Source organism: Erythrolamprus reginae, chromosome 2 (genome assembly GCF_031021105.1).
Source record: "Erythrolamprus reginae isolate rEryReg1 chromosome 2, rEryReg1.hap1, whole genome shotgun sequence".
NCBI classification, from domain to species: Eukaryota; Metazoa; Chordata; class Lepidosauria; order Squamata; family Dipsadidae; genus Erythrolamprus; species Erythrolamprus reginae.
In genome coordinates this window covers 146,896,815-146,924,534 of record NC_091951.1, presented here as the reverse complement: position 1 = coordinate 146,924,534, position 27,720 = coordinate 146,896,815, and the positions used below count along the sequence as shown (strand labels likewise).

Sequence of the window (27,720 nt, the reverse complement as noted above, 5' to 3'; positions counted from 1 at the left end):
ACTACCAAGACAAGCTTTCCAACCTACTCCAAGACCCCGCTTACAAACCTCTAAGCACAGACCCTACCACCTACCTGGAAAAAACCACCAAATCCAAAATAAAAGCTTCTCCCATCAGTGAAGAAATCCAGCAAAGAATCATCCCCAGAGAAAAATCATCCAGATGCCCCAAGCTCTATGGCCTCCCCAAGATACACAAAGAAGGAACACCACTCAGACCCATAGTCAGCTCCATAGGCTCACCCCTACAGAATCTTACCAAATTTCTCGCCAAACAACTCCAGCCCTATGCAGAATCCATCATGTCTCATGTACAAAACTCATTCCACTTCATAGAAATCATAAAGGAACAAAACCTACAACCCAGTGACCTTCTCGTAAGCTTCAATGTCATATCTCTCTTCACCCAAGTGCCTATCAAAGAAGCCCTGACAGCCATCCAAAACAAATACAACCCCCCGAAGCACATCTTAGATCTGACCAACCACTGCCTGATGAATACATACTTCATCCACAATGGACAAAGATACAAACAGATAGAAGAAGCCCCCATGGGATCACCCCTGTCACCCGTCATCGCAAACTTATACATGGAATATTTTGAAACCAATGCCTTGGACAAATCTGAATACAAACCCAAACTCTGGCTTAGATATGTAGATGACACCTTCGTAATTTGGCCACATGGGAAAGAAAAACTGGACAGCTTTCTCACACATCTCAACAGCCTACACCCCAAAATACAATTCACCATGGAAATAGAAACCAACAACAAACTTCCCTTCCTGGATGTCCTAATCTACAAAAAACCCGATGGCTCCCTAGGACACACCGTCTACCAGAAGAAGACACACACCAACCGCTACTTGAACGCAAAATCCCACCACCACCCCGCACAGATCAATTCCGTAGCCAAGACCCTCATTTCCAGAACCAAACGCCTAGCCGACAAAGACCACCTGGAACCTGAATTACACAGTCTCACAAATGTATTAATTTCCAATGGATTCCAAAGAGAGGCAATCAACAACTTAATCCAAAAAGAGACACCCCCCAAGAACCAAGACACAGAACAGGACAATGGCACCGCCCTCCTCCCTTACATCAAAGGCACCACAGATAAAATCAGTAAAATTCTCCGCAAACACAACATCAAGGCAGCCTTTGGTACAGATAAAAAAATAGCCAACATCCTAAGAAACCCGAAAGACAATATCCAACTAGAAAACCAGGGAGTTTATCAAATACCGTGTAAAATCTGCCCAGCCACATATATTGGAGAGTAAATGCACGTGTTGCAGAACATAAGAATGCATTAAAGAAAAAAGAAAAAAACATCCCCCCTTTTCCAACACTTCAAAACTACAGGACATGAAATTGATTTTGACAGTACCAAATTAATTTCCAAAACAGAACACTACAGCAAAAGAATAATCATGGAAGCAATCGAGATAGAAAAACATCCCCAAAATATGAACAAGCGGGATGATACCTCTCGCTTACCAGACATCTGGAAACCAGCCCTCAAACATATCCCAGCCATAGAAACCAGACTCAGAACACACATTGTAAAGCAATCAAGCAGCCTGCAAGTTCCAACTACTCAGGATATCACGCCTAATCTACAACCATTAACTAATCAGCATACCTCAGCTACATCAACGACCCCAATTGTTACCCCACTGACTCACCAGGAAGTTTCTACACAGCAGGCAATTGCTGAGCCATCAAACCACACCCATCCAGCAGTATTTATAGAAGGAATGCAGCTCAGGTCTCGCAGTGTTCGCCTGAGAAGAAGGACAGAAACACCAGCCTGAAGATGACGAGTGAGACCTCGTCGAAACGTCGCCAGAAATTTCCAAATCCTACATGGGAAGTAACCCGAATATACCAAGACCGTCATACCTGTACCCGTGAAAATCTACGAAAACATATATATATATATATATATATATATATATATATATATATATATATATACACACATACACACACATATACACGTACACGTACACACACACACACACACACACACACACACACACACATATTATATATGTCACACCTGGGTTTTTTGCTGAATTTGAAAATTAAGGGAGACTAGGATAGATCTATTTCGGTCTTATTTTGGCCTCATCAACTAGCCATACCCACTGGGACTTGAACCTGCAACCTTTGCCTTTTAAGGAAGAGAATTATCCTCTAGGCTACAGTATCCAATCCCTTCAGCTCTGCACCAGGGAAGGGTTACATATTTTTGTGTCAAATCACCCTGGTGTATTATTTGGCTCTCAGATCTTGGTATTTTGTTGCTGATTCTTTATTATTGCTGCATATACTCCAAAATGTGAAATCACAGTTGCTAATTTGTTCTTCTAGTACAGCCTTCATATGCATTGAGTTCATGAGAATTAAATATATTGTATTGTACAGGCATAGCATAAGTCCAGATTCAAGCAGTGTGGTCCTTTTAAATTCAGAATTTCTTTTTTTATTTTTAATTCACGGATTATCTTTATCTTTATTATTATATTATTAGAACCCTATGTACAAAGCAAAAATGATTGGACCCAAAAACTTAATTAGGTTCATTCCAAAATGTAATCCTTCCCCCAATTTATTGATATACTGAATGTGTTGCAACATCCCACCACTAGGAAATAAACTGTGACAATATATATAGCTTTAGAGAAAGATAAAAGGAAGAAGAAAGAAGCTAGAAACTGGCTAATTGTCAAGTATCTTGTCCAATCAACATGAGATTTGATGTTCCTGGAAACAAAGCAGGCTCTGTGAAGTCTTAATCCAGTGCTTGAACTCCTTTCTCATGATTTATTACATTTGCATGTTACCAATCTTTCGTCCTATTACATCTTGGCCAAAAACAGCAAGCCTTTGTGTCGAGGCAGAACCAGATCTGTATAATTACAGATCAAAAACAGTTTGTGACAAAACCATCCCTTTCTTGTCTTTTTGTAAACTACAAAGGAATGCATTGACTGAGTAGTTGGACACCATCAAGGCCTCACCTAGGACACCAAGTTGCACTTGTAGGCTTATAAAAAGGGTACTGAATAATAGCGACAATAATATCACCACCACTATCACCCACCAAAAGAAACAGGGCAAGGGAAACAGACCAAGTTATAACTGCTGACCATATGTGTTAACTTAAAAATAAAGAATCAATTTTAAAATCTTGAACACTTCAGTTCTTTTTAAGAGTATTTAAGATCTCAGAATTTTTCTCTGGAACTACTCTAATGGGATTACCAGCAAAAGATTCATTCTGTATGTATATTTATTACTTTTGGGCAAATCAGCTAATGTGCATGTATTGTAAATTCAGACATTGTATTGTGGCCCGCTAACAACCTGTGCAGCTGGTAGCGGATCCCACCAGAGAAGAGACTGATGTGATGCACCAGCTAGCATTTGAGTCAGACAGTGAGGAGGCTGGAGAGTACTCAAACCAGAGATTCAGCCAGAGCCTTCAGAAACTCCATAAGCTCCCATCAGTGATAAGGAAGAAGAGGAGGAGCCCTTTCTTAATGCATGGGCACGTAGAGCTGCGAAAAAGCCAGGAATGGTTCCTCAGGAAGAGTTCTCCCTGGGAGTAGGCTTTTGCAGGAAACTACATTCATTCTTATGCCTTCATGTCTTGAATTCAGAAATGTCTGTTTGGCTCTTTTTCTCTCTTGGAATTCTTCCTGCAAATTGCTTCTGGACATTTTGCCAACCATTGTAAGCTTCCTGATATATCTAAGACTGGTTTATTATTTCATGGACTGTGATTGTAATTTATACTCAGGATGATGAACTTTTATTATTCAGTTACAATTATTAACTACTACTTGAATTAGTTAAGAGGCCTCTCTCACTAGTTCATGTCTCTGTTGAGATAGCCTTCTCTATGCCCCAATTTTTGTTTAGAGCATGTTGATACCACCACAATTTTTCCCCCTCCTTCCAAACTTTTAGAAACAATAACAATTATTTATATTTTAACTTCTGCTAATAAAGGAAATTCTTCTGGAGTAAAAAAAACTGTTTTCTGGTAGATTGAAAGTGCTAATAACTATTGCCTTAAGTGAGCACCCAGTTAAGAAAATTTTCCACCAATCCTTCCATGTTCCAATTGAAATTCCTATTGTCCATTCCAAGTTGCCAATCAGATCTCATTCTTAAACCGTTCTCTCCTTTATTCTATTCCCAAGGATAGGTGAAGTAGTTTCTCAGATTTGATATTTAGGCACTTTGCTTTCACAAGACTTTTATGGCACAGATGAAGGATAGAAAGGAAAAAGTTCTACAATCAACACCTCACTCTGACCCCTATATCTGGATAATTATTTTAAATTTTCCTTTTCCTATGTTCCTACCATGGCTTTCTGGAAAGAAACTGAAAATCAATGTGCTGTTCTCCAAAAATTTCCTTCCTGCTTTTTTCCATCCTCAATCATCTACAAACAGTTTGGAAAGGACTACCAAACTGCATGAGGATGTGCTTTCTTAGCCTGGAAAGTTCTCATTTAATTCCAATATTCCAGATGATGCCATTGCTTTGCAACTCCTGCTACTTAAATGTAGCTATCCAAATTCCTGAAGAGCCTTCTACCAAACTGACAGTTCAGCCTGGGCATTTTCCAAATGCTTTTTGAAATGGGACCCTCACTCACATCATTCTGATAAGAGCAATTGGAACAGGTGTGATTTAACTGAAATCAAAACAGTGAGGCAACCCCCCCCAACCCACACCATATTTCCCCACCAACATTTCTCCTGGGCTCTTTTGCCTTGGCTCATTCTAACTCTTTCAAATTGAAAACACTGCCTTCCCCCCTCCCCTCTCAGTTTATCTCACATTCGGCACCTGCCTTCCCACCATAGAAATGGACTGTATGTTCCCCCAGCGCTCCATGTACCACACACACACACACTTAGCCTCTCTGTGAATTAGCATTTCAGGGCTGAAAGCTCTTTCCTGCCTAAAACAATATCAACACACATAATCTAGCCCAAATGTGTCATCTGGTTTTAAGGAAACATTTCCCAAACAGCTTTTAGTTTCTCAGTGCAATTAAACTGCTAAGTTGCTCAGGGAGTTGGAAAGGATTACTCACTGTTAATCCACAGCTTTTTGCCTGGTTTCTATTTTGATTAAATATTTTTGTGTTTATTGTCCTTTAAATCTCTTTAAACTGCTGGCCACAATTAAGCAACTGTGAGTGAACATTAAAAGAAAGAGTCCAATAAAGCCTTGGAAAATATACCCTTCAAAGTTTGATCAGCATGTGTTATTCCTAAATATGAAAAACGACTATTCTACCAAGTAATCTCCCTTTCTGTCTCTTTCTCCAGGATAAAAGAGATCTTTCTTCATTGGACTTCCTTTAGTGCAATTTCATTTTAATATATTTCACTTTTCTTGCAGAAGATCCTACTTCAGAAAGGAGATAGCCAGATAGATGTTTTGATTCCAGTTCATATCTGATGCATATCCTTCAGTAAATTTTCTTAGCTCCTAATACTAGTGCTGTAGTAGAGTTAATAGTACCAAGTTGGCGGTGTTAAGAAGAGGACTGTTAAAAGACATTGAACTTATTTTGTTTTGTTCATGCCTGTCCAAATTACAGCATTTAATTTGAGAGCCAGGCTAGAAAATAGAAGACCATTAATTCAAGTCCTGTCATAGCCATGAAAGCCATCTAAATGACTTTGGACCTGAAACTCTGCCTCTGACCAGTCTTCGGAGAGGGGCGGCATACAAATCTAATAAATTACTATTATTATTATTATTATAATTATTATTATATTATATTATTAGGGTGTTTGCTGTGGATAAAATAGGAGGCAGAAGGTGTGTTGGATATGTTCACCATCTTGAGTTATTTGTAAAAATAACAAAGGCTGCATATAAACAAACCAATAAATTAAAAAAATATAAATCTTGGAGAAATCTGCCAAAATGAGAAAAGGAAATCACTGATATTAAATGATAGTTATAGATGTATATAATTACAATGTATCAGAAGAAATTGAGAGAAAAACTAAGATAATGAAAGGCCTAAAAGACTAAAACATACAAAGAACAGCTTTGGGATTTGGGTTTGGCTAGTCTAAAAAAAAAAAAATTAAGGGTAACATGATAGCAGTATTCCAGTATTTGATGGGCTGCCACAAAGAAGAGGGTATCAAATTATTTTCCAAAGCACCAGAAGGCAGGACAAGAAAATGGATGGAAACTAATGAAAGAGAGAAGCAACTTGAAATTAAGGAGAAACTTCCTAACAGTGAAGAAAATTAACCAGTGGAACAGTTTGCCTTCACAAATCAAGGGCATCCATCACCGAACAGAATAGACAGTAACTTATCTGAAATGGTATAGATCAGTGATGGCAAACCTTTTTTTGCTTGGGTGTCAAAAGTGTGTGTGTGACCCGCGATAGCATGCATGCATTTGCCCGCACCCATAATGCAAAGCCCTCCTCCCATGCATGCATGCATAACCCCCTGTGCTTCCCCACACTCCTGCGCATGTAAGCAGACCTCACTGAAGCCTCCAGAACCTATGAATGGCCAAAACCAGGCCCAACGGGCCTACTGGAAGTTCTTTTCTGAACCTTTGATAGGCCTGTTGTGCCCTTTTTTGCCTTCCCCAGTTTCATGAAGCTTTCCTGAAGCCTGAAGAAGGCGAAAGTGATTCCCTCCCACCTCCAGAAGGCCATAAATCATCTGGCCAGTGCAAACATGTGTGCTGGAGCGTGCCCTCAGATATGGCTTCACGTGCCGCCTGTGGCACCCGTGTCCTAGATTCGCCATCAGGGATATAGGTTCTCCTGTTTAAGCAGGGGACTGGAAGACCTCCAAGTTCCATTTCAGCTCAGTGCTGCACTCTAACCATTGTACTACTTCGGCTCTTATCTGTATGGTGTTTTGTTCCATCTGATAAAATGGAACATGAAAAATATTTTCATACACATCTGCACACGCACACACCATTTTAATCTCTCTGCTTTATCTATTATGACAACATCAGAAAAACCAACTACAATCAAGAACCCAAATCTGCTGCAATATCTACCAGGATGCAGCATTTCAGAAATTTCCAGATACGGTCTTAGTATATAATACAAGGAGGAAATGCTATTACTTATGAACTGTTTTGTGCAGCCCATGAGCTTAGTGCAAGAGAATTAAATTGCAAGGATAGAAAAATCCGAAGGAATGAAATGATAACAAAATGTCTGCATGTAAAGAGCCAAAGGACATCACTGATCTCAATGATGGTTGAGAGAAAATCATTATTCAATAATCCCCTTAGCATGAAGATGGCTGTTTGAGAAGCACTGCATGTTGGAGAATTTTCAAATTCACGCAAAGAATTCTTTTTCATTCTTTCTTTTCTTTAAGAAAATTCTACATGCTTACCAGTAAGTGCTTATTAAAGAAAAAGTGTGAGTAGATGGTTAATTGTCAATTTGAGTAGTAGCTCTGTGTTGCTTCTAAGATGGATAGAGCATGATGCACAGTACGTGATCTTTTTTTTTAGCTAGGCATTGCAAACATATTCTGGCAAATAAACTTCCATGCCAAAAATTAGAAGGATTCGGCAGCATATTTTCCAATTAATAATTTTTTAAAAAAGATTTAAGTGTTGCAACTCACATATAGTGATGGGCGAACCCAACGGTGTTTGGGTTCGGCAAGTTCAGACGAACTTCACACAAAATTTGGCTGAACCCGAACCTGAACTGGGAATCCCACCAAGAGATTCTGGGGGAGGAGCTTTGATGTCACGTATACCGGCAGGTTGCTAAGGACACCAAGGCGATCACTTCCTGGAATCTCTTGGTGGGAGGGATTCCCCAGCTCCTTCAAAGGGAGGTCTTTTGACGTAATTTTTTTTTTAACGAAAAAGGACACCGCAGCGGCACTGCAAGCAAAGGGCGGTCCTTTCACATTACAAAAAAAAAATACGAAAAAGAAGGGCAGATGCTCATTGAAGAAAAAATAGGAGAAAAAGTATGTAGGAATAATGGAGAGTGGGGTGGAGAGAACGGAGGGCAGAGGCTCATTGAAGAAAAAGTGATCAGCTTGGCATCCTTAGCAAGCTGCCGGTGACATCAAAGCTCCGAACACCGAACGTGACCCCAAACTTTGCCCGAAGTTTCAAAAAAATTCGTGTTCGTGTTCGGCATACTGAACACTGCAAATTTCGGTACGGACCTGAATTGTGCGAGTTCGGTTCGCTCATCACTATTCACATACATTAATACTGAATTAATAATGAAATCAGTCAGAAAAAGTAGCTATCATATTGCTTCTAACTTTGGTAACCATAGACTGACAAGACTGTTCCCTTACAATGTACATTATCTTTTAGGGATTTAACTTTTCTGATTATTGGGTCAAAAAGCCCCAACACTATCTATGTTTCCTCAAAACAGAGCTTCTCTGATACAACAATAGAAAAGATAGATATTTAAAGAGTGGGCATGATGAGAAATTACTTTGTGCACTAAAAGTCGGAAATTCTACGTAAATCTTCATAAAGTGATAAACATCTTCCTGAAATTGGAGGTTTCAATGGAATCGATGAAAGTTAATGGGCTCAATCCAGTGAAGGGCTACTTGCATTTCTTTCAACATCTTTCAGTGCAAATTGGATGCTCTGGGGTGGAGCTCCATTTTCGCTACCCCACTGCGTCCCCCCCCATCCGGGTAGCAGCCCATCCCTGGCTCAATCCCTTGGAGAACATATTCCCAGTTCTAGTTATTTCATATCATGGTAGGCTTTGTAACAAGCAAACAGAGCAAAAAGAGAAGACTAAGTTCTCATGTAACGACAAAGTAAAACTTTTCAAGCCTTGTTTTATTGAAGAATCTGAAAGGTGCAATAGCCTGACTCATGCAACTGGGTTTTTATATTATAATAGTTAGATTTAAACATACCATAATATGATTTAGTATGATATGTGCAGCCAACCAATGAAGGACTCACAATAAATAGAAACTGCACATTAAACATTAACAGAATGTCCTGTTAGACAATAGACAAAAAGAGTAGAACTATGGGGCAATATGCTGCCCCCCTTTCAGCCACATAACTGCATGATATTATAGTTTCCCTTCATCAGATTATTCTTTGGCCTCCTTATCTTTGGTGGTGCAGTAGTTTAAGACCCTGGGCTTGCCAGCTGGAAAACTTGGCGACCCATGTTTGAGACCTAAAGGCTATGTGACACAGTGAGCTCCTATTCTTGTCCCAGCTCCTACAAGCCTAGCTCTTCAAAATCATGCAAATGTGAGTAGATAAATAGGTATTATTTCAGTGGGAAGGTAATAGTGCTGCAGGCTGGTCACATGACCATGGAAATGTCTTCAGACAGCACTGGCTCAATGGCCTTGAAATGGAGATGAGCACTGTTAGGCAACGACTAACAGAATAAAATCCACAGGGACTCCTTTAATTTTACCCTGATATTTATCATCAAATATAGACTTCATCCCCTATGTCTTCTGAGTACATTTAGCACCAAGGCAATGAGGCACCACGATACCTTAATTCTTTTAAAACAATTCTGTTTAAGTTTATAAAAATAAGAGTATCAGGCAACCAAAACCATATGCTAAAACGTCACAGAATACCTGCATTTGCGTGCTCATAAATTATCTTTGCTCCTGGTATTTGCCAGGTATCTGCTGGAAGAAGCCATGTAGCATGAATATCATTCCTTTGATTTCAACATCAGTTTAGACCCTGATAGCTTGTTAGGCAGAGGAAGCAATTCCTTCCTGCTCCAAATGAAATCCTAATATCACACTGGAGACAAAACAACTGCAAGTACAGCTTTCGGTGCCAATGATGTTTTAAAACATAGTTTAACTCAACTAATTAATCTGAAACATTTTAATATTGAAACACCTGCCGAAGCCAGCTTTGTAGGCTTTAACCTTACTGGCCATATCTGCATTAAACTCTAACATAGGCTACTGAACCTGCAATGTTTAATTTATTTACTATTCTTGTTGAATTAGATTTTTTTTTCCCTACAGGAAAATATTGAACTAGTATGCATTCATATCTGAAAACAAAAGTGCCTGACAAGATATTAATCTTATGTTCAATTATTGTTCAATGTGGCAGGTGACGCTGCAGTAAAGGTGCTCTGAGAACGTGGAAAAGACCATAAAATTGTAATTTATGGGGCAAATATACACCATTAGGCTGTCTGCACGTTTTAAAGAAATCCTGTAGAAAAAGTGGCATCCTATAAAAATAGGCTTAGGAACCAGGACAGATTGTGCCTATCACTTTATAGGATATATAATTAGGGAGGGTAGGAGGAGAGAAAAAAGCTGCTACATAGAGCATTTGCTAAATTTCACTGGAATCTTTTGTACAAGATTTTGTTCTTCCCAAGGGCTTACTGGGAATAGAGTCTGACATATGGTTGTTTTCCCCAACATAAGTTAGGATAATAATAATAATAATAATAATAATAATAATAATAATAATAATAATAATAATAATTATTATTATTATTATTATTAATTAGATTTGTATGCTGCCCCTCTCCGAAGACTCGTGGCGGCTTATGACAATAATCAAGACAATATAACATTGCAACAAATCTAATATTAAAAGAGAACAATATATCAAACCCCAACAATTAAAAACCATGCAACACATACATACCAAAAGCATAAAATATAAAAGCCTAGGGGAGGTGTCTCAGTTTCCCCATGCCTGGCGATATAGATGGGTCTTGAGTAATTTACGAAAGACAAGGAGGGTGGGGGCCGTTCTAATCTCTGGAGGGAATTGATTCCAGAGGGCCGGGGCCGCCACAGAGAAGGCTCTTCCCCTGGGGCCCGCCAAACGACATTGTTTGGTCGATGGGACCCGGAGAAGGCCAACTCAGTGGGACCTTATCAGCCGCTGGGATTTGTGTGGTAGAAGGATTATGTAAGCATAACAATAGTGGCTGATGGATGATTTCTGGCAGGCCCGGGGTAGGGTTTTATCCTCTATCCTGGTGCTCCTTGATCTCTCAGAGGCTTTCGATACTATTGACCATGGTATCCTTCTGTGCCAACTGGAGGGGTTGGAAGTGGAAGGCACCGTCTTACGTTGGTTCTCCTCCTACATCTCTGGTCAGTCACAGTCGGTGTTAATGGGGAGGCCAGAGGTCGACTCCTAGGTTCCTCCTTTGTGGAGTTCCTCAGGGGTCAGTCCTCTGCTCCCTGTTTTTAATATGTACATGAAACCGCTGGGTGAGTTCATCTGAGGGCACCAGGTGAGTTGTCATCGGTATGCTGATGATACTCAGCTTTAAATCCCCACCCGTGTCCACTCAGTGAAGCAGTGGAAGTGATGTGCTGATGTCTGGAGGCTGTTAGGGTCTGGATGGGTGCTAACAGGCTCAGACTCAACCACAACAAGACGGAGTGGCTGTGGGTTTTATCTCCCAAGGATGCCTCCATCTGTCCATCTATTACCCTGGGAGGGGAACTATTTACCCCCTCAGAGAGTGTCCACAACTTGGGTGTCCTCCTCGATGCACAGCTGACATTGGACCATCATCTTTCGGCTGTGGCGAGGGGGACTCAATTTCTCAAAATCAAGTAAATTCTTCTGATAACTATGAAAACCAATTGTTCGCTGGGTTATCTACAACTTGAAGTTCTAATAAACATTTTACAAGCAAAGCATTTTACAAGCTGGCAAACATCAATAAAGCTCTATGTTACATGAGATCATTATTGAGTCATCAGCCTGTGGAATTAAACAATTTAGCAACATAAAAAGCTTTAAACATCAAGATTAGTTTAAAATTCACTTAATTTAATGCTCTGGGCAGGGAATATGCTATTATTTGCACTCAGACCCATTTTTTTAGAGAAAGCACATTTTAGTAAATTGTCTGAGCAGAGGAAGATCACTCCAACTTCTAATGACAGAATTGATCCTTTAAATGATCAGCATTTGTAGGAAACAAACCAGCTAAGTTTCTGTCCAGAAATAGCAGAATTGAGGGAGGGGAGAAATATTATGAGAATCACTATTGACGTCAACTTTGGTTTGATAAAATGAGCACCCCTGATTTTCAAATCAATATGGGAAAGGACGGCTGAGTTGGAGAATTCATCCCTCATAATCTATCATGCGAGGATTTATATTCCTTGTAGACAGCTGAATATTTGCACTCTTTTAAAGAATCATTGAGGACACTTGGAGTTTTATCTGTGGATCACCTGAGTAGTGCAAATGGGTATGGAGCCTTCTTGGCTGCAGGATATTTTATGCCCCATGCCCCTTCACTGTTGAACACAGGTGCAGCCTCTTGGAGATCTCAAACTGAAGTGCAAATGGTTCCTGTAGTTTGCATTTTTTCTGGAAATCCATTCATATTGCCATAGCAAGGTGCATAACTAGAAGAGATTCTATGGAGATTCTCAGACATCCAAGTCATAGTTGTCCCAAAGGGGGACAACTTTTGGAACAACCATGATCTGGATGATTGAGAATCTCCATAGACATCCATCCTTGAAAGGTGATTAGAATTTCAACAACAATGGCAATTGAGATGCTTACTGCTAAATATTTGTATTTGCGTTGATGCACGCTATAATTTTTAGGGATGGCTTTATTTATATATGTGTTTGTGCAGGTGCATGAGTGCACAGCCTGATTATAAACAGCTTCAGATAATAAGATTCCATTTCTGGTGCTATTAAAAAAGAAGATGTAAAGGATCACCTACTTTTTCCCAAATTTAGGAAAAACATAAAATAATGTCCAAGGTATTTAAGGACACTAATCTTCAAGAAATTTAAAGAAAAGAACAAAAATTGTTTTTAAAAGCATGAAATAACTTTATTGAGTTACTGGGCTCTAATAGTATGCATATTAATCAATAATATAATTTGTTTAAAGAGCTTGTCTGCATCACAAATTTCCATAGATGCATAATTGGGAAGGAAATTGAAAATAGACAAAATAAAAGCTGAGGAAATCTTAGAAAGGTTGCTGTTATAAAAATTCTGGTTTGCTTTTTTCAATTGTTTATTGGGTTTTTAAAAATTTGTTTCTGCTCTGCCATAAAAGTTGCATGCATGTTTTAATCACAAATATCAGTAGCTTATGATTGGATTTTATATTTTCTAGGTAAGCAAGTCACTACTTTGTCCAGGCACAACTTTATCTAACCTTCCAAAGCAAAATTCTAATCTAATTAAAATCCATAAGAATCTATTCCACTTCCATGTTATGACGGAAATTACAGATTACAGATGAACAGAGTTGGAAGGGACCTTGTAGGCCATCTAGTCCAACCCCCCACCCAAGCAGGAGACCCTATACCATTTCTGGCAAATGGCAGTCCAATCACTTTTTGAAAGTCTCAAGTGATGAAGCTCCCACAACTTTCGTAGGCAAGCTGTTCCATTGGTTGATTGTTGACACTGTTGTGGCCATGCTCCTGCAACCTCCCCCAAGGTCAAACACAACCTGATGCAGTCCTCAATGAAATTGAGTTTGACACCCCTGTTCTAGGATGTTAGCTATTAGAAATAAGATGGAGGTAAAGGAAAGGTTATCTTACAGATAGGAAATTGCAATATTTGGAAAGGAAAATCTCTTTTTTTGCATCTAACTTTATTAAGTTTTTAAAGTAAAAGTAAAAAAACTAAAAATAAATTAGCAGTTAAGAGGGAGAATAGAAAGTAAGAATACAGGAAAAAATAACAGATAGAAGCCCAATAAAATAAAAAAAATATGCACAAAAACGACTTCTGATTTTTTACTGCCGCTATAAATAAAACCTATTTTAACTTGTTCTACAATTACAGCATAGCATGCATTTTTTAGAATAATCTGCTAATATTACTAGCATTCACATCCACATGTCATTATTTTATTTTATTTTTCTGTTTTGAACCAAAAAAAAAAAAAATCAAAAAGGGGCATCCAGCTTCCACTAAATTTGGCCAAATTTTCTCTAATTTGGAAAATTTTCAGCCATCAGTTCCAGAAATTATAAACTGTAAATAAATTGTATGATGGCATGGACCAGGTTTAAGGGTTTAAAACTGATATGAATGTTATTAATTGAGCCGCCCTGAGTCCTTCGGGATTGGGCAGCATACAAATGTAAATAAATAAACAAATAAAAAACAAAACAAACAAAGATAGGTAGATAGATAGATAGATAGATAGATAGATAGATGGATGGATGGATGGATGGATGGATGGACGGACGGACGGACGGACGGACGGACGGACAGACAGTAAAGGGAAGATATGATAACAGTCTTCCAATACTTAAAGGGCTATCACTAGGAAAGAGGATATCAATTTATTTTCCATAACACTTGAGGGCAGGACAAAAAGCAATGAGTGGAGGCATGTCACAGGGAAATCCTTCCAGCTCTACAGTTCTATAATTCTAAAAGGAATTTCTGCCGAAACATAGCCAGATGGGACTTAGATGGGAAGATGATGAGGGAAAGAGGTGAGGATATTGGAACTAAGCAAACATTATTGCCTTTTCACTCACAAGCTGGTACTCATTAAATGGGTTGAGGCTGATGGCATGGAGTTCAGAGAGTTTCAGCCTCAAAACATTTGTAGCAAAGGCAGATAAGGCAGATAAAGGAGTGGTATATAAATCTTTCACATCTATTTTAATTTTTATTTTTTATATACAAGACTTCATTAGAAGTGAAAGACCACTTTGTTATTGATTGCACTGAATGAGGCTGTCTCCTGCTTTAAATCTCCCAACAGACAGCTGCTTTCATTGTTCAAGTCTTACACTCAGCAGCTGTCCCAGGATGCCAGAGTTGGTTTTAAATCAACATTTTCCCATCTTTAAGCAGCTGTTACCAACTCTAGGATTCAGATTCTATCTTGAGTCTTGAATGAGCAATGATGCTTATATCAATCCTGCTGGTAATTTAAGTTGATGGTTAATTATGTCTCCATGCAATTCATTAATTTGTAAACAGAACCATTTTTAAAATTCAGAAGTGGAGAGTCTTTTTTAAAAAAAACAAACCATTCCCTTATCTTTGCATCTCTTTGTGACTGTTTGGCTCGAAAGTAAAGTATCATGTAAACAATTGCATCCTCTCCTGATTGTTTCTTCTTCTTTTTTTGATAACCTGACAAATAATCAGTTGTGATTACACAATTGTATAATCACAACTGATTATTTGTCAGATTATCAAAATGTGATAAAAGACTTTGCTGTATGATGTAGCTACATAGACACTTAGATGATTACAAAGACAAAGTCTTCCCTTTTTAGGGAAGATGGTTGAGAAGATGATTGTGTAACATCTTCAGAAGGTCCAGGATGAAGCAGATTATCTGGACCCCTTTCAGTTGGGTTCCATATCTTGGTATAAGTTTGAGACACATTAATCATGTTTATTGATGACCTCTGGAAATAGTAGGATAGGATCAAATGCATCCATCCTTGCCTTACTTGATCTCTTGGTTGCTTTCAAATCCATGGTATCCTCTTGGATCAGCTGCAGTAGTTGGGAGTGGGCAGCATTGTGTGTGGTTAGTTCTCTTCCTTCTCTAGGTCCAGTTTCAATCAATGTTGATTGAGGGCAAGAAAAAACCCATTCCCTTATCTTTGCATCTCTTTGTGATTGTTTGGCTCCTAAATTGTGGTGTGCCACAGGATCCATTCTTCTCTGCTCTTGTTTAAAATCTACATTAAGGTGCTGGATGAGGTCCCCAGAGCCATAGAGTGAGCTGTAAGCAATATGCTGATGATATCCAGCTATATCTCTGCCATATTGAAGTAGGAGGTGCTGCCATGTCTTGGTATGTGGAAACAGAAGGGGGTGGGATGGAGAATAACAAGCTTCAGCTCAATTCTGCAAGACTGAGTGGCTTTGAGTTTTGGAACCACCAGGATCTAAGAATTTATCCATCTATGGTTCTGGATGACATTGCACTTCCCCAGACTCAGTACACATTCTGGGATTCATTCCAGATTCATGAGTCCTACTCAAAAAAGCAGGAAGCAATTGTGACTAGGAAGGCCTTTGCAAAGATTTGGGTGATAAACTATAAGGCTCTACATGGCATGGGGTCAGGTTGAAGGCACACCTCAACCTAATGACATCCACCCGATTCCTCAGGTACATCAGAAGAGGCTTGTTATCTACTAGAGAGTGCCATCCAGCAGGGTCCTTTTCTACTGCTGCATTTACCCTATGGAACATCATTCCCTCCCAAAGTCAGGATGGCCCCTACCTTGATGGTCTTCCAGAAGGACCTGAAGACCTGGTTTTGCCATCTGGCTTAGGAACAGAGAATGATATCAAGCTCTCATAAAATGGCTGTACAGTTCTTGATGGCTGTGTTTTCCTGTTGATTGTATTGTACTGTATACCTTTTCATTGTTCAATTGCTTGTAATGTTTTCTTGTTTATATAGCTATAGTCAATTATGTGTAGTACTGTTTATGTTTTAAATGTGTAAGCCACTCTTACAGATTAAGTAAAGTCTATAAGCCAAATAAATAATAAAATGTCACTACAAAGGAACAAAAAGTTCCATTAATGGACAAAATTTTGTAGTCAATCAGCATAAATTCAATAAATTGGTAAACAATATATTTCCATCATTATTCTAAAATGTTAGCTTAAAATGTCCTTTTTATGCTAAGAAAATGCTTCTCCCCATCTCCTTTCAGCTATGATTTAACTTTGATATTTATTTGTTTTTCAGCTGCTTTCATCAGCCGCGACCTAACAGGTATAAATTGGCCAACCAAGATCATTTATTTTACTTTATTTTAATGTTCCACTAATGATCTCCTCTTCTTACTAACTGAAAGAAATGGATAGATAGGGTATTCCCATCTTAGTTTTACAAGTTTCAAAGCTTTGTTTTTCTGACTCCAACTTGTTATTCCTGTGAAAACAATTCAATGCATTTTAACCTTTTCATCATCTACCTTGTTAGAATCTTAGTGCTGCCAGAGGAGATAAAAAATCACTTCCAAAGTTCTATCTAAAATAATATTCATATCCTTTGAAAACTTATTCCTTTCATAAATAATCTTAGTAATTCTTATGCTCAGCTGCTTAAAAGGCTGAGATATTGTGATACCTATACTGTGAATGGGAGCATGGATGAAACACATGTTTTCATCCATCCCACTTTAAATGTATGCCTTCTTAATTTTACACAATGGTATAGAATCCTTCCAGTCTGTGCTTTGTTTTGGTTTGAAGAATTCTGCGTTATCGCACTGATTTATTACACATCTCCAATTTAAAAAAAGGAGGCAACTGGATTTTCTTGTTTTTTCTTTGAAAACATTTCACTTCTCATTGAAGAAGCTTCTTCAGGTCTGACTGGATGGTGGGGAATGGAATGGTTTATATTCCTTGGGGACATATATAATAATATATAGAATATAAAGTCTTCAAGAGATATAAGTCCTTCCATTTCCCACCATCCAGTCAGATCTGAAGAAAATGGATGAGAAGTGAAACGCCAATAAGGACCTGGATTTCCATAGACATCTCCAATTCCTGTAAATCAGAAATGAAAAAAGTTCATGAATTATGAGAATTCAACAGTCACAACCAAAACCTGAAAGTTGGTAATAATCCATGCTTTCTAGGGTTTTCATCATGCCTGGATTATTGTGCTGTCCTCCAGTCCTCAATCTGGCAAAAAAAAAAAATGTCAGCATAATTTTTCAGTGCCCAAAGGTTTATCTTTAATTTGCCTTGGTAGTAAGTTTTGTATTTACAGCTCTACTGTGCAACGATTTAAGGGTAGTGATATTCCTGGCTTTTCCATTCCTACTCAACACCATTCCCACTCACACCTTTTTACATGCCTTAAAATATGTGGTGCTGTCTTGGGTGAAGGTGGGTTGATGCCTGGTATTTTAGCCAGATTTCAAATGAAACATCATCAGCGTGGAAGTGCTCTATGATAGTAACCTACTGTATTACTTAACCCAATGATAATAAACCTTTTTTCCACCAGGTGCCAAAAGTGCGTGTGCACACACTATCGCACCTGTTTGAGTGCCCAGACCTGTAATTCAATGCTTGGGGAGGGTGAAAATTGCCTCTCCTGCCCCCTGTGGAGGCCAGAAACAGCCTGTTTCCAAACTTTTGGTGGGCCTGGTTGCCCCGTTTTTCTCCCTCCCTAGGCTCCGGAGGCTTCCCTGGAGCCTGGGGAGGGCAAAAACACTTTTCCCCAGAGCCTCCATGTGACCCAAAAATCATCTGGCTGGTGTACACATGCATGCTGGAGATGAGCTAGGGCAACGGTTCACATGCCGGCAGATATGGCTCTGCGTGCCACCTGTGGCACCCATGCCAGAGGTTCACCATCACTGACTTACGCCATTTCTGAACAAGAATCTGCTAATTTGCCAGAAGACATATAGGCCAGTGACCAAATATCACCCAGGTTGGTGAAAGGAAGCAAAAAGGAGCATCACAGAATATTTGAGGAACCACCTTCTCACTTAATCCCAGTTATCTTCCATCCCACCAACCTTTAAGCCAGACTACATTACAGTCTTCCAGAAGACTAGTACATAGTTTTGCTGGTCTTTCTGTCCTAAGGCTAGAGGATGAAACTGGTAGACCTTTTGTCACTAATAGCCACTCTCAAATAATCCAAATTGGCAAAATTGCAAAAGAATAACAGTACTGTCATCATGGCAACAATTCAAAGATCCCATTAAGATTGCAAAATGGAAGTAGAGTAGCCAAATGAAATTGCCTACTTCCCAAGAGAGAAAGCATTATTTTAGAACTGGAACAGCTAAGGACAAATTTAGATTGTCTCTGCACTAAGCTGGGGAATGAGGCAAAGCCTGAACCATAAGGACATGTCCTCTAAAACTGGATGTTTATGAGCTACAGTGAACAGTTGCTGCAAAGGAGCCCTAAGTACTGCTAAATCAAGTTAGTCACAATCTAAAATATTTGGTGTACAAGAAATGAAATTGATACTTAACACTGTGCAGTTTCATTTTTGTATCCCAAGACGTTATTATCAGCAGTGGGTTACTCCCGGTTCGGACCAGTTCTTGGAACAGGTAGCGTGGGCAGCAGGAAGCTCCGTCCACCTGCCCAGGACACTTCTGCGCATGGGCAGAAACATTGCATGTGCTTGAACCAGTAGCAAAATCATTTACAAATCACCACTGGCTATGATAATATGAGACAACAGGAGGACAATTTATAAAGCTATCTTGGGCACTAGGAATATCATTCAATAAAGCAGAGAAATAGCTGGATGGAACAGAGTAGAGGAGCTGTTTCTATCATATGTTTTTAATATCTTACTTAAAACCTCCAGCCTGGCCTAGAACAGGTAGCAATGAAACTTGGAACATGGAAACTTAAGATGGGCTTTCTTGATCAGGTTAATGTCAACAAAGTGACTGATTTAATTCACAAATAAAACTTACAAATGGACAACTCACTTTCCTACTTCTATTTCTACTGTTACTATCTAACCACTGGTATATCAGAGGTATGCCTGTTACTCTGAATATACTAAGTAGCCATGAAAATCATTTACCATTTATAGAGTTATATGTCAGGATTTAAAACCTGAGGTAATATTCTAAGTACAGTACAGTGGAAATGCTGTAATTACAGTAAAGTAGAAGGAATGCTGAGTCATGGTGCATCAGCAGATTTAATCTGTTCTACAACTGATTGGTCAATATTTGTATATATTGTAATACACCTTTGCATAGGTGAGGTTGGTTTGGTGAGGTCTGACAGTGGTTAGTTGTGGTCTGGTATAGTCGTAGTTGGCTGGTCTGTGATAGTGTCATCTAGTGTAATAGTTTGGTTAGGTGTTCTGTAATATACCATAGAGTTAATAGTTTTGGATACTACAAAGAAGTAAAATCCTTCTGAAGAAAGAACTCCTGCTGTAGTGTCTTTATTAAGAAAACTGTCCAGTGCCTGGTATACTCCATGTTTCCAAAGCAAGTTCAAAAATTAACTCTGACATCATATGACTTTGACTCCTTTAAAAATATTCTAAACTGCTACTCACTGTCCATTATTTTATTATATCTTACATAAGAGGTACCTCTTCCGCATTATATCTTACATAAGAGGTACCTCTTCCACATCAATGCTATCTTTCACTTCAATAAGAAAGTTCAAGTATTCTTATCATGCATGAGTTTATATACTGATTTCTTGATTCCTCTTATCTATTCTTTTTCATAACTAAAAAAATGGAAACACTATACATAATATTTTTCCACAAAAGAGCAGCTTTCTAATAACTTGAGTCTATTCCTTTTCATAATCTCTTTTTTTAGGCACAGGATCCTTCACAATACCTCATGACATTTAACAAAGGAGAAAGTAGGACCTTGTTAGCAGAAGGTAGAAAAGAGAATCAGTGACCTGGGACTCAAGGAACATTCTTAGAAACAAAAAACCCCACCTAAAAACCACATAATGGCACCATTTTTATTAGGTCCAATTAAACTATTTTCAAATGCAAACAAATAGTAATGCTGCTACTATTGGGCCTTGAAGCATGAAAGTGTTAGAAAAATATATGTGAATTTTTTAAGAGGAGTAGGAGATTGAACTCATATCAATTGAGTAATACGGAAAAAGAACAAAAATACAACAAGGAAGTAAATATAAAATATAGAATAAATAAAATATGCTTCCATCTAGGACTGGAAACAAATACAATGCATGTTCTTTTTTGTGACACCAAAACCCTGCACTGTGTCATCTTACTATTGGCAATATAAAAATCAATAGGATTTTCTATTATTTTAAGGTAGAACATGGAAAAATAAAGGTAGACTTTACACAATTGAAAGAACAAAGGAAAACTCTCCAAATCTTAAATAAAAGCTTTTATCTCCAACTTGCAGAATTCGCCTCTTGAATATAAAGTCCAACTACTTGAAAGTTACTTTTGTCTGCATTAAAACCATTACTCTTCACCTGCAAGAGGTCAGAAAGCTCTGGATCTTCTTAAACAGACTGTTCTTACTTGAGTTTTTTTATTACCATAAAATAGTTCTGCACACCAAAGCATCATAAAAAGGGAACACAATGCAGAGCATACAGACATCACAATGTTTTGATTGACTGCATTCCTTCAACTCTACAAAAAGAAAATTAAGAGCATCTACGTATATGAAATCCTCACTCTGGAAGGTCCAAACCCAGCAAATGCCATGCCAGAAATCTTCTCATCCTGTTAAAACTACAAAGTTTCTCTGAATTGCCATCTGAAAGTCAGGATTAGACAAGATCTCAGTCTCATGGCTAGCACCAAATAAAGTGACAGCATGGGTAAGATAATTATTCATGATATTAATTATATACAATTGTGGTTGATTTTAGAATTCTGTCTTACTAGTCAAAACAAACTAGACAACTGTAATGGAAATCTTTCAAAAAGTGTAGGTAGCTAGGCGGGTGTGTTAAAGAACAAAAAACCAAAACCCACACCATGCTAACATCTTTCTTAAGGTCAACTAACATATCTGCAAATCATAAACAAATAATCATGCTATTACAATTGGGTATGTATTAAAGATCTGCAAATTTAACCCCACTACTGGTTTTGCTTGATTGCTAATTTGACTGCTTATTTGTACCTGGACTATCATTAAGTGTTGTACTTTATGATTCTTGACAAACATATCTTTTCTTGTATGTACACCGAGAGCATATGCACCAAGACCAATTCCTTGTGTGTCCAATCACACTTGCCCAATAAAATTCTATTCTATTCTACAACCCCTTCCTATCTGGACATGACAGCTCTTTGAAGGAGGACTTTATTCCAAAAGTAACACACTTTCTTGCATTGAACACTAATCCTGGCATTCATTATACAATCTATTTTGGACTCAGAAGTGCAACCTGGTTGCAATTCTGAATATTTTCTGTTTGAGTTGTCTGGGTGGAGCCATATAGTACAAGCCTCAAGAAATGCAGTTATAGTTTGGGTAATGCTACTATCATATGATCACCAGAAACTATACTGTTCACATAAAATGTATCTACCTTATGGGTTTTTTTTCAAAATGGAAAGAGCCAGTGATTTACTTTGCTAGCAATGACCTCAAATGTAACGTGTTTACTTCATCCATTATAAATCATAACATTCAGATTTCTTTAATTGCAAAAAGAAAAACGAACACAGAAATCCAATGCCATTTATTTCAGAAGGACACAATTTATCCACAATAATCTAAAATAAATATGAACACAATTGCTTTTCACAATTAGTATAAAGCAATAACAGTGGTTATTACATTAAAATATTGGTAATCAAAATCTTATTGCTACCCCAAGAAAATAAAAAATAATAATCCAGACAAATAATAAAAGCAATGTAGTATAGTGGTTAAGGTGTTTGGCTTGAAGGGAGAAGATAAAAATTTACTCCACTCTAAGAGATGCTCCCTTAGGTTACTTTGGGCAGATCTCTCTTTCTCAGCCCACTACGTATAGGGCAGCGTTTCCCAACCGGTGTGCCGTGGCACACTGGTGTGCCGCGACACACCGTCAGGTGTGCCGCGGCGAGAGGCGGCGGAGGAGAGTGGGCGGATCGGGCGGGCAATGGGGCAGGGGGGAGAAGCCAGGGGCGCGTTTGGCCGGGAGTCCGGGACTGTGTGGCTTTGCGCCATGAAGAGAAAACGGCCGACTTTTCCCTGCTGCCGTTTTCTCTTCATGGCGCAAAGCCACACAGTCCCGGACTCCTCGCCCCAAGGCAGGAGGCGGCGGCGGAGGAGAGTGGGCGGGCAATGGGGCAGGGCGGAGAAGCCAGAGGCGCGTTTGGCCGGAGGCACCGTGGGGAGGCAGGGGCAGGGAGGTGCGGCAGTAGGAGTAAAGGGAGCCGCGGCTGCCCCTGCCTCCCCACGGTGGCAATGGCATCGGGAGTGCTAATAGCGGCGGCGGCGGGAATAGGGGGGGGGGCTGCAAGTGGAAGCCTCAGCCCTGGAGCCCCCTCGCACCCATGGTTTCTCATCGATGCCTCTGCCTGCCCGATCCGCAGGAGTGCTAATAGCGGTGGCGGCGGCGGGAATAGCGGGGGGGCTCCTGCCCGCCGCTGCTATTAGCACTCCAGCGGATCGGGCAGGCAGAGACATCGACGAGAAGCCATGGGCGCAAGGGGGCTCCAGGGCTGAGGCTTCCACTTGTGGCTGTCCCCGCCAGCCCGATCCTTCCTTCTCTCAAGCTTTTTTGGGGTGCGGCTTCTTCCACAGCGGTGGCTGCAGCGGTGCTGGCGATCCGGCCGCTAGCCGCTCCAAGCGCTGTGGGAACGCCCACCCCTCTCACAGTCCTGTCCCAGGCTGTCAGTAAAGGGGCTGCTTGCTCGGAACATTCAAACTAAGGGAAACCTTCGCTGGCCTCCACAGAGAAGAAAGGAAGAGAGAGAACGAGAGAGAGCAACAGAGAGAGAGAGAGAGAGAGTGATAAAGAACAAGAGAGAGAAAGCATGAAAGAGAGAGAAAGAAAATAAGAGAGAACAAGAGAGAGAGAGACTAAGAGAGAGAGAAAGAAAAGAGAGAGAGAGAGAAAATAAGAGAATGAGAGAGAGCAACAGAGAGAGAGAAAGAACAAGAAAAAGCATGAGAGAAGAAAAGCAAGAGAGAAAAAGAGATAGCAAGAGATACTGAAAGAAAGCAAGAGAGAGAGAGAAAAAAAGATAGCAAGAGAGACAGGAAGAGGAAAGGAGAGAGAGAGAGAAATGAGAACAAAAAGGGGAGGAGAAATGAGAAAATGATTGAGGCAGAGAATGAGAGGAGAGAGAAACAAGAGAGAGAGAGAGGTGATTCTTGAAGCATATGGTAAAAAGCACCCAAATAATAAGAAAAAAAACCCAGCCCTCACCTGTTTTTGAAAAGAATAAAAGAGAATTAAACCCCAGCCCTCACCTGGTTTTGGAAATGGTTGGAGTGTGTATACATACACACACATAAGGGGGGAGAGAGACAGGGATGGAAAAAGAGGAGAAGTGAAAGGGAGAAGGAATGAGGGAAAAAGGGAGGAAGAGAGAGAAATGAGAAACATGAGAGAGAAAAGGGGGAAAGACAGGAGAAGTACCCAGAAATGAGACAGCGGTATAAATTTCAGGAGGGATGATTGATGATTGACTGTATTTATAAGGGGATGTTACATGGGATTATATATATGAGGGGGTTATTTATGTATGTATGTATGTATGTATGTATGTATGTATGTATGTATGTATGTATGTATTATTTATTTATTTATTTATTTATTTATTTATTTATTTATTTATTTATTTATTTATTTATTTATTTATTTATTTATTTATTTATTTATTTATTTATTTATTTATTTATTTATTTATTTATTTATTTATTTATTTATTTATTTATTTATTAGATTTGTGTCATTTTGGTTGGTGGTGTGCCCCAGGATTTTGTAAATGTAAAAAGTGTGCCGCGGCTCAAAAAAGGTTGAAAATCACTGGTATAGGGTAGCCCTTTATGTGTTGCCACCTTGAGCTCCTGTACAAAAGGAGAAGTGTAAGTCAAATAAATAAAATAAAGCTGAGCTATAACTGAAATAACACCCATGAATCAATATGTTAATTTATTTCTCTTTGTTTTCTTTAGAATAGTAACTGATTATAATCTTAGCAACTGGCAAAAGATCTTGGAAAGGAAGACATGGACAAAGAGCTGAAACGAGACCATCTGCTTACCTTCTTGGCCTTTGTGTGGTAGTTCGGTCACCGCTGACTGTATCTTTGGTTCTGGTGGCAGATGCTGATTGGTTGAAAAATGCTCCACATTTTCAGTCTGCCTGATCGGTGGCACTGGGGCCTCAGAAGATTTTGTCACCTGGATTTCCACACGTTTGGTAGCAACATCAGGCAAAGACGGACTAGTGGTTTCAACTCTGCGCTGGGTTGGTTCAGGGATCTTTGAGGGGACTTCCATTCTGCGAAGAGCTTGGTCCTGTGGCTTACCTATACTGATCTCAGTCCTTCTGGGAGGAATCTCAAGAGGCTTGTGTCCCAACACATCTGTTCTCTTGAGGCCAAATCTTGATGCTCCCGGGGTGGAATTTTCCACTTGCTTTGATGATATGTCAATGGAGATTTCTGTTCTTCTGGACACTGGTTCAGGATGTTTTGGCCCAGAAATCTCAACTCTCCTTAAAGAGGACTTTGGAGACTCCCCATGTCTGGAAGGAGTCTCTGAATTCCTGGCCCCAAGATCTTGGAATTTCTGTGTGGAACTGGACACTGTGGACCTTGCAAGAGGATTGGGTGCCCGTCTTTGTGGAGTAGAAGAATTTGAAGGCTGATCTACTTCTTCAACTTCAAAGGATCTCTTCAAAGCTGAAAGACATAAAAATAGAATTTAAACAACACTATCAGAACTACATAGTTTTTGTCCTCAGTTTGCAAATTATATACAAATCAACATTGCACTTCATTGGATGATATCCCTCACATTGGATCATAGTTCCCTCTAAACTGAGCAGTGAGCAATCGCTCACTTAAAAATCATCATCAACTCAGAATTTTCCAAACCTGCCCAGAAGCCGAGAGGGAAAGAGTGAGAGGGAAGGAGAGAGAGAGGAAGAGAGGAAGAGAGAGAAACAGATAGAAAAAAGAGAGGAAGAAAAAGAGAAAGAAAAAGAATGGGAGTAAGGAAGAGAGAAAGAAAATCAAAATGTAGTTTGAAACTAGCTCAACTATTTAAGTGGCATTTTGATATTGATAGAGTTGCCCTATTATGAGCTCACTGTTATAAACACACAGTACAGTATTTTATTTTGAAATTCTCTGAGGCAAAACAGGGTAGGTTTTTTATTTATTTATTTGTTTGTTTGTTTATTTATTTATTTATTTATTATTTCTGTGCCGCCCAGTCCCAAAGGGACTGCCGCTCAGACACTATACTTTTCCGCCCACCCCCCCAAAAAATTAGAGGGAACACTGCACTGGATGATATTCCTTTTTGTTAATTTAAATACTTTAAAAAGCTGAGTTTTTGTATCTTTAGGGAATTTGTGCTGATGTATTAGGAAACTTAATCTGATTTTCAAGCCTTCCCAAACAGAGCTGAAAAAATAAGGAATAACTTACTCCTTCTTGGCAATCTGAAAGAGGCCATGAAGTCTCAAAAGATTTCTAGATTCTGAATAAAAAATATATAGCACATAAAATCCCTTCGTCTTTGCTTTAGAATTTCTTCTTGAAGTATGCTTTGCTCCCAGTAGAAAAATCCATTTTTTAAACTACCAGTTTCTGTGGGCATGGCTTGTTGGGCATGAGAGGGGAAGGTTACTGCAAAATCCCTATTCCCACCCCACTCCTGGGGGAAAGATATTGCAAAATCTCCATTCTCATCCCACTTTGGGATGAGCCAGAGGTGGTATTTGCCGGTTCTCCAAACTACTCAAAATTTCCACTGCTGGTTCTACGGAACATGTCAAAACCTACTGGATTACACCCATTTGCTCCCAACATTACATTTATATCATGGCATAAAAGACACCTAGCCTCTGGAGGAAGACAACGAATGAATCTCATCAAACATAGGGAACAGCCTTTCTTAAAGATTGTTTTGTGGCAATAAGTGAGAATTCTTATTTCTCAATCCTTAGTATATCTACAAAATTGATAAGAAGGGCCACAGAATGACTCTTCAAGGCATCACCCATCTCCTCCTTCTTATGACTGTAACTTGTCGATTATGATTTATATTAATGTTGATTGTTTCCAGATTGCTTATTTGTACCCTTTGACAATCATTAAGTATTGTACCTCATGATTCTTGACAAATGTATCTTTCATGCACACTGAAAGCATATGCACCAATGACAAATTCCTTGTGTGTCCAATCACACTTGACCAATAAAGAATTCTATTCTATTATTTTCTGTTCTATTCTACCCTATCCTGCTCTTATTCCTATTCCTATTTCTATTCCCATTCCTATTCTATTCTATCTAGTGAATAAAGTCACTCAGTTAGTTGGGGGAAAGATCAAAAGCAACGTGAGGAAATATTATTTCACTGAAAGAATAGTAGATCCTTGGAACTAACTTCCAGCAAACGTGGTTGGTAAATCCACAGTAACTGAATTTAAACATGCCTGGGATAAACATAGATCCATCCTAAGATAAAATACAGGAAATAGTATAAGGGCAGACTAGATGGACCATGAGGTCTTTTTCTGCCGTCAGTCTTCTATGTTTCTATGTTTCGAGTTGGAATCTGGATGAACTTTTGGAATTGTGTGAGACAGTTATTCAGAAAAAAACTGAAAGAAGGTATTACTCTGATTAAATGAGCAGAGTTCCCAGACTGGTGTTGTGAGTTTAGCCACCTGTATTTTAATTACTTTGCTCCTGGCTGACTAAGGTTTCCTGGGACAAATGGTTAGGTCCAGACAGGGGAAAATGCTGCACCCTGGGAGATCATTGTCTGCCTTCTTCTTTAGAAATTGTTGGTGGACTAAGGGATCTGGACAATTTTCATCCAGTCTCCAGCTTGGCCCTAGGAATAGATTATCTGGATCCTCTCCAGTTAGAATTCAGGCCTGGCTATAGTTCTGTGAAATCAGTGACTGTACTTATGTACAGACTGTACTTGTGATTGAGGATCTCTGATGGGCTCAGACTCAGTCACTGCATCTATTCTGGCCCTCC

At 39.2% G+C, this 27,720-nt stretch overlaps 1 protein-coding gene across 3 annotated transcripts in view; it reads right to left on the bottom strand.

Moving 5' to 3' along the window:
• SEPTIN9 (septin 9) overlaps nt 1–27,720 on the bottom strand; it is a 306,593-nt gene that overhangs the window by 91,696 nt on the left and 187,177 nt on the right. For all 3 annotated transcript variants that reach the window (XM_070739823.1, XM_070739825.1, XM_070739824.1), the window contains one exon: nt 24,758–25,399. In XM_070739823.1, coding sequence (XP_070595924.1) covers nt 24,758–25,399 — 642 coding nt within the window. The remainder of the gene's footprint in view (nt 1–24,757; nt 25,400–27,720) is intronic.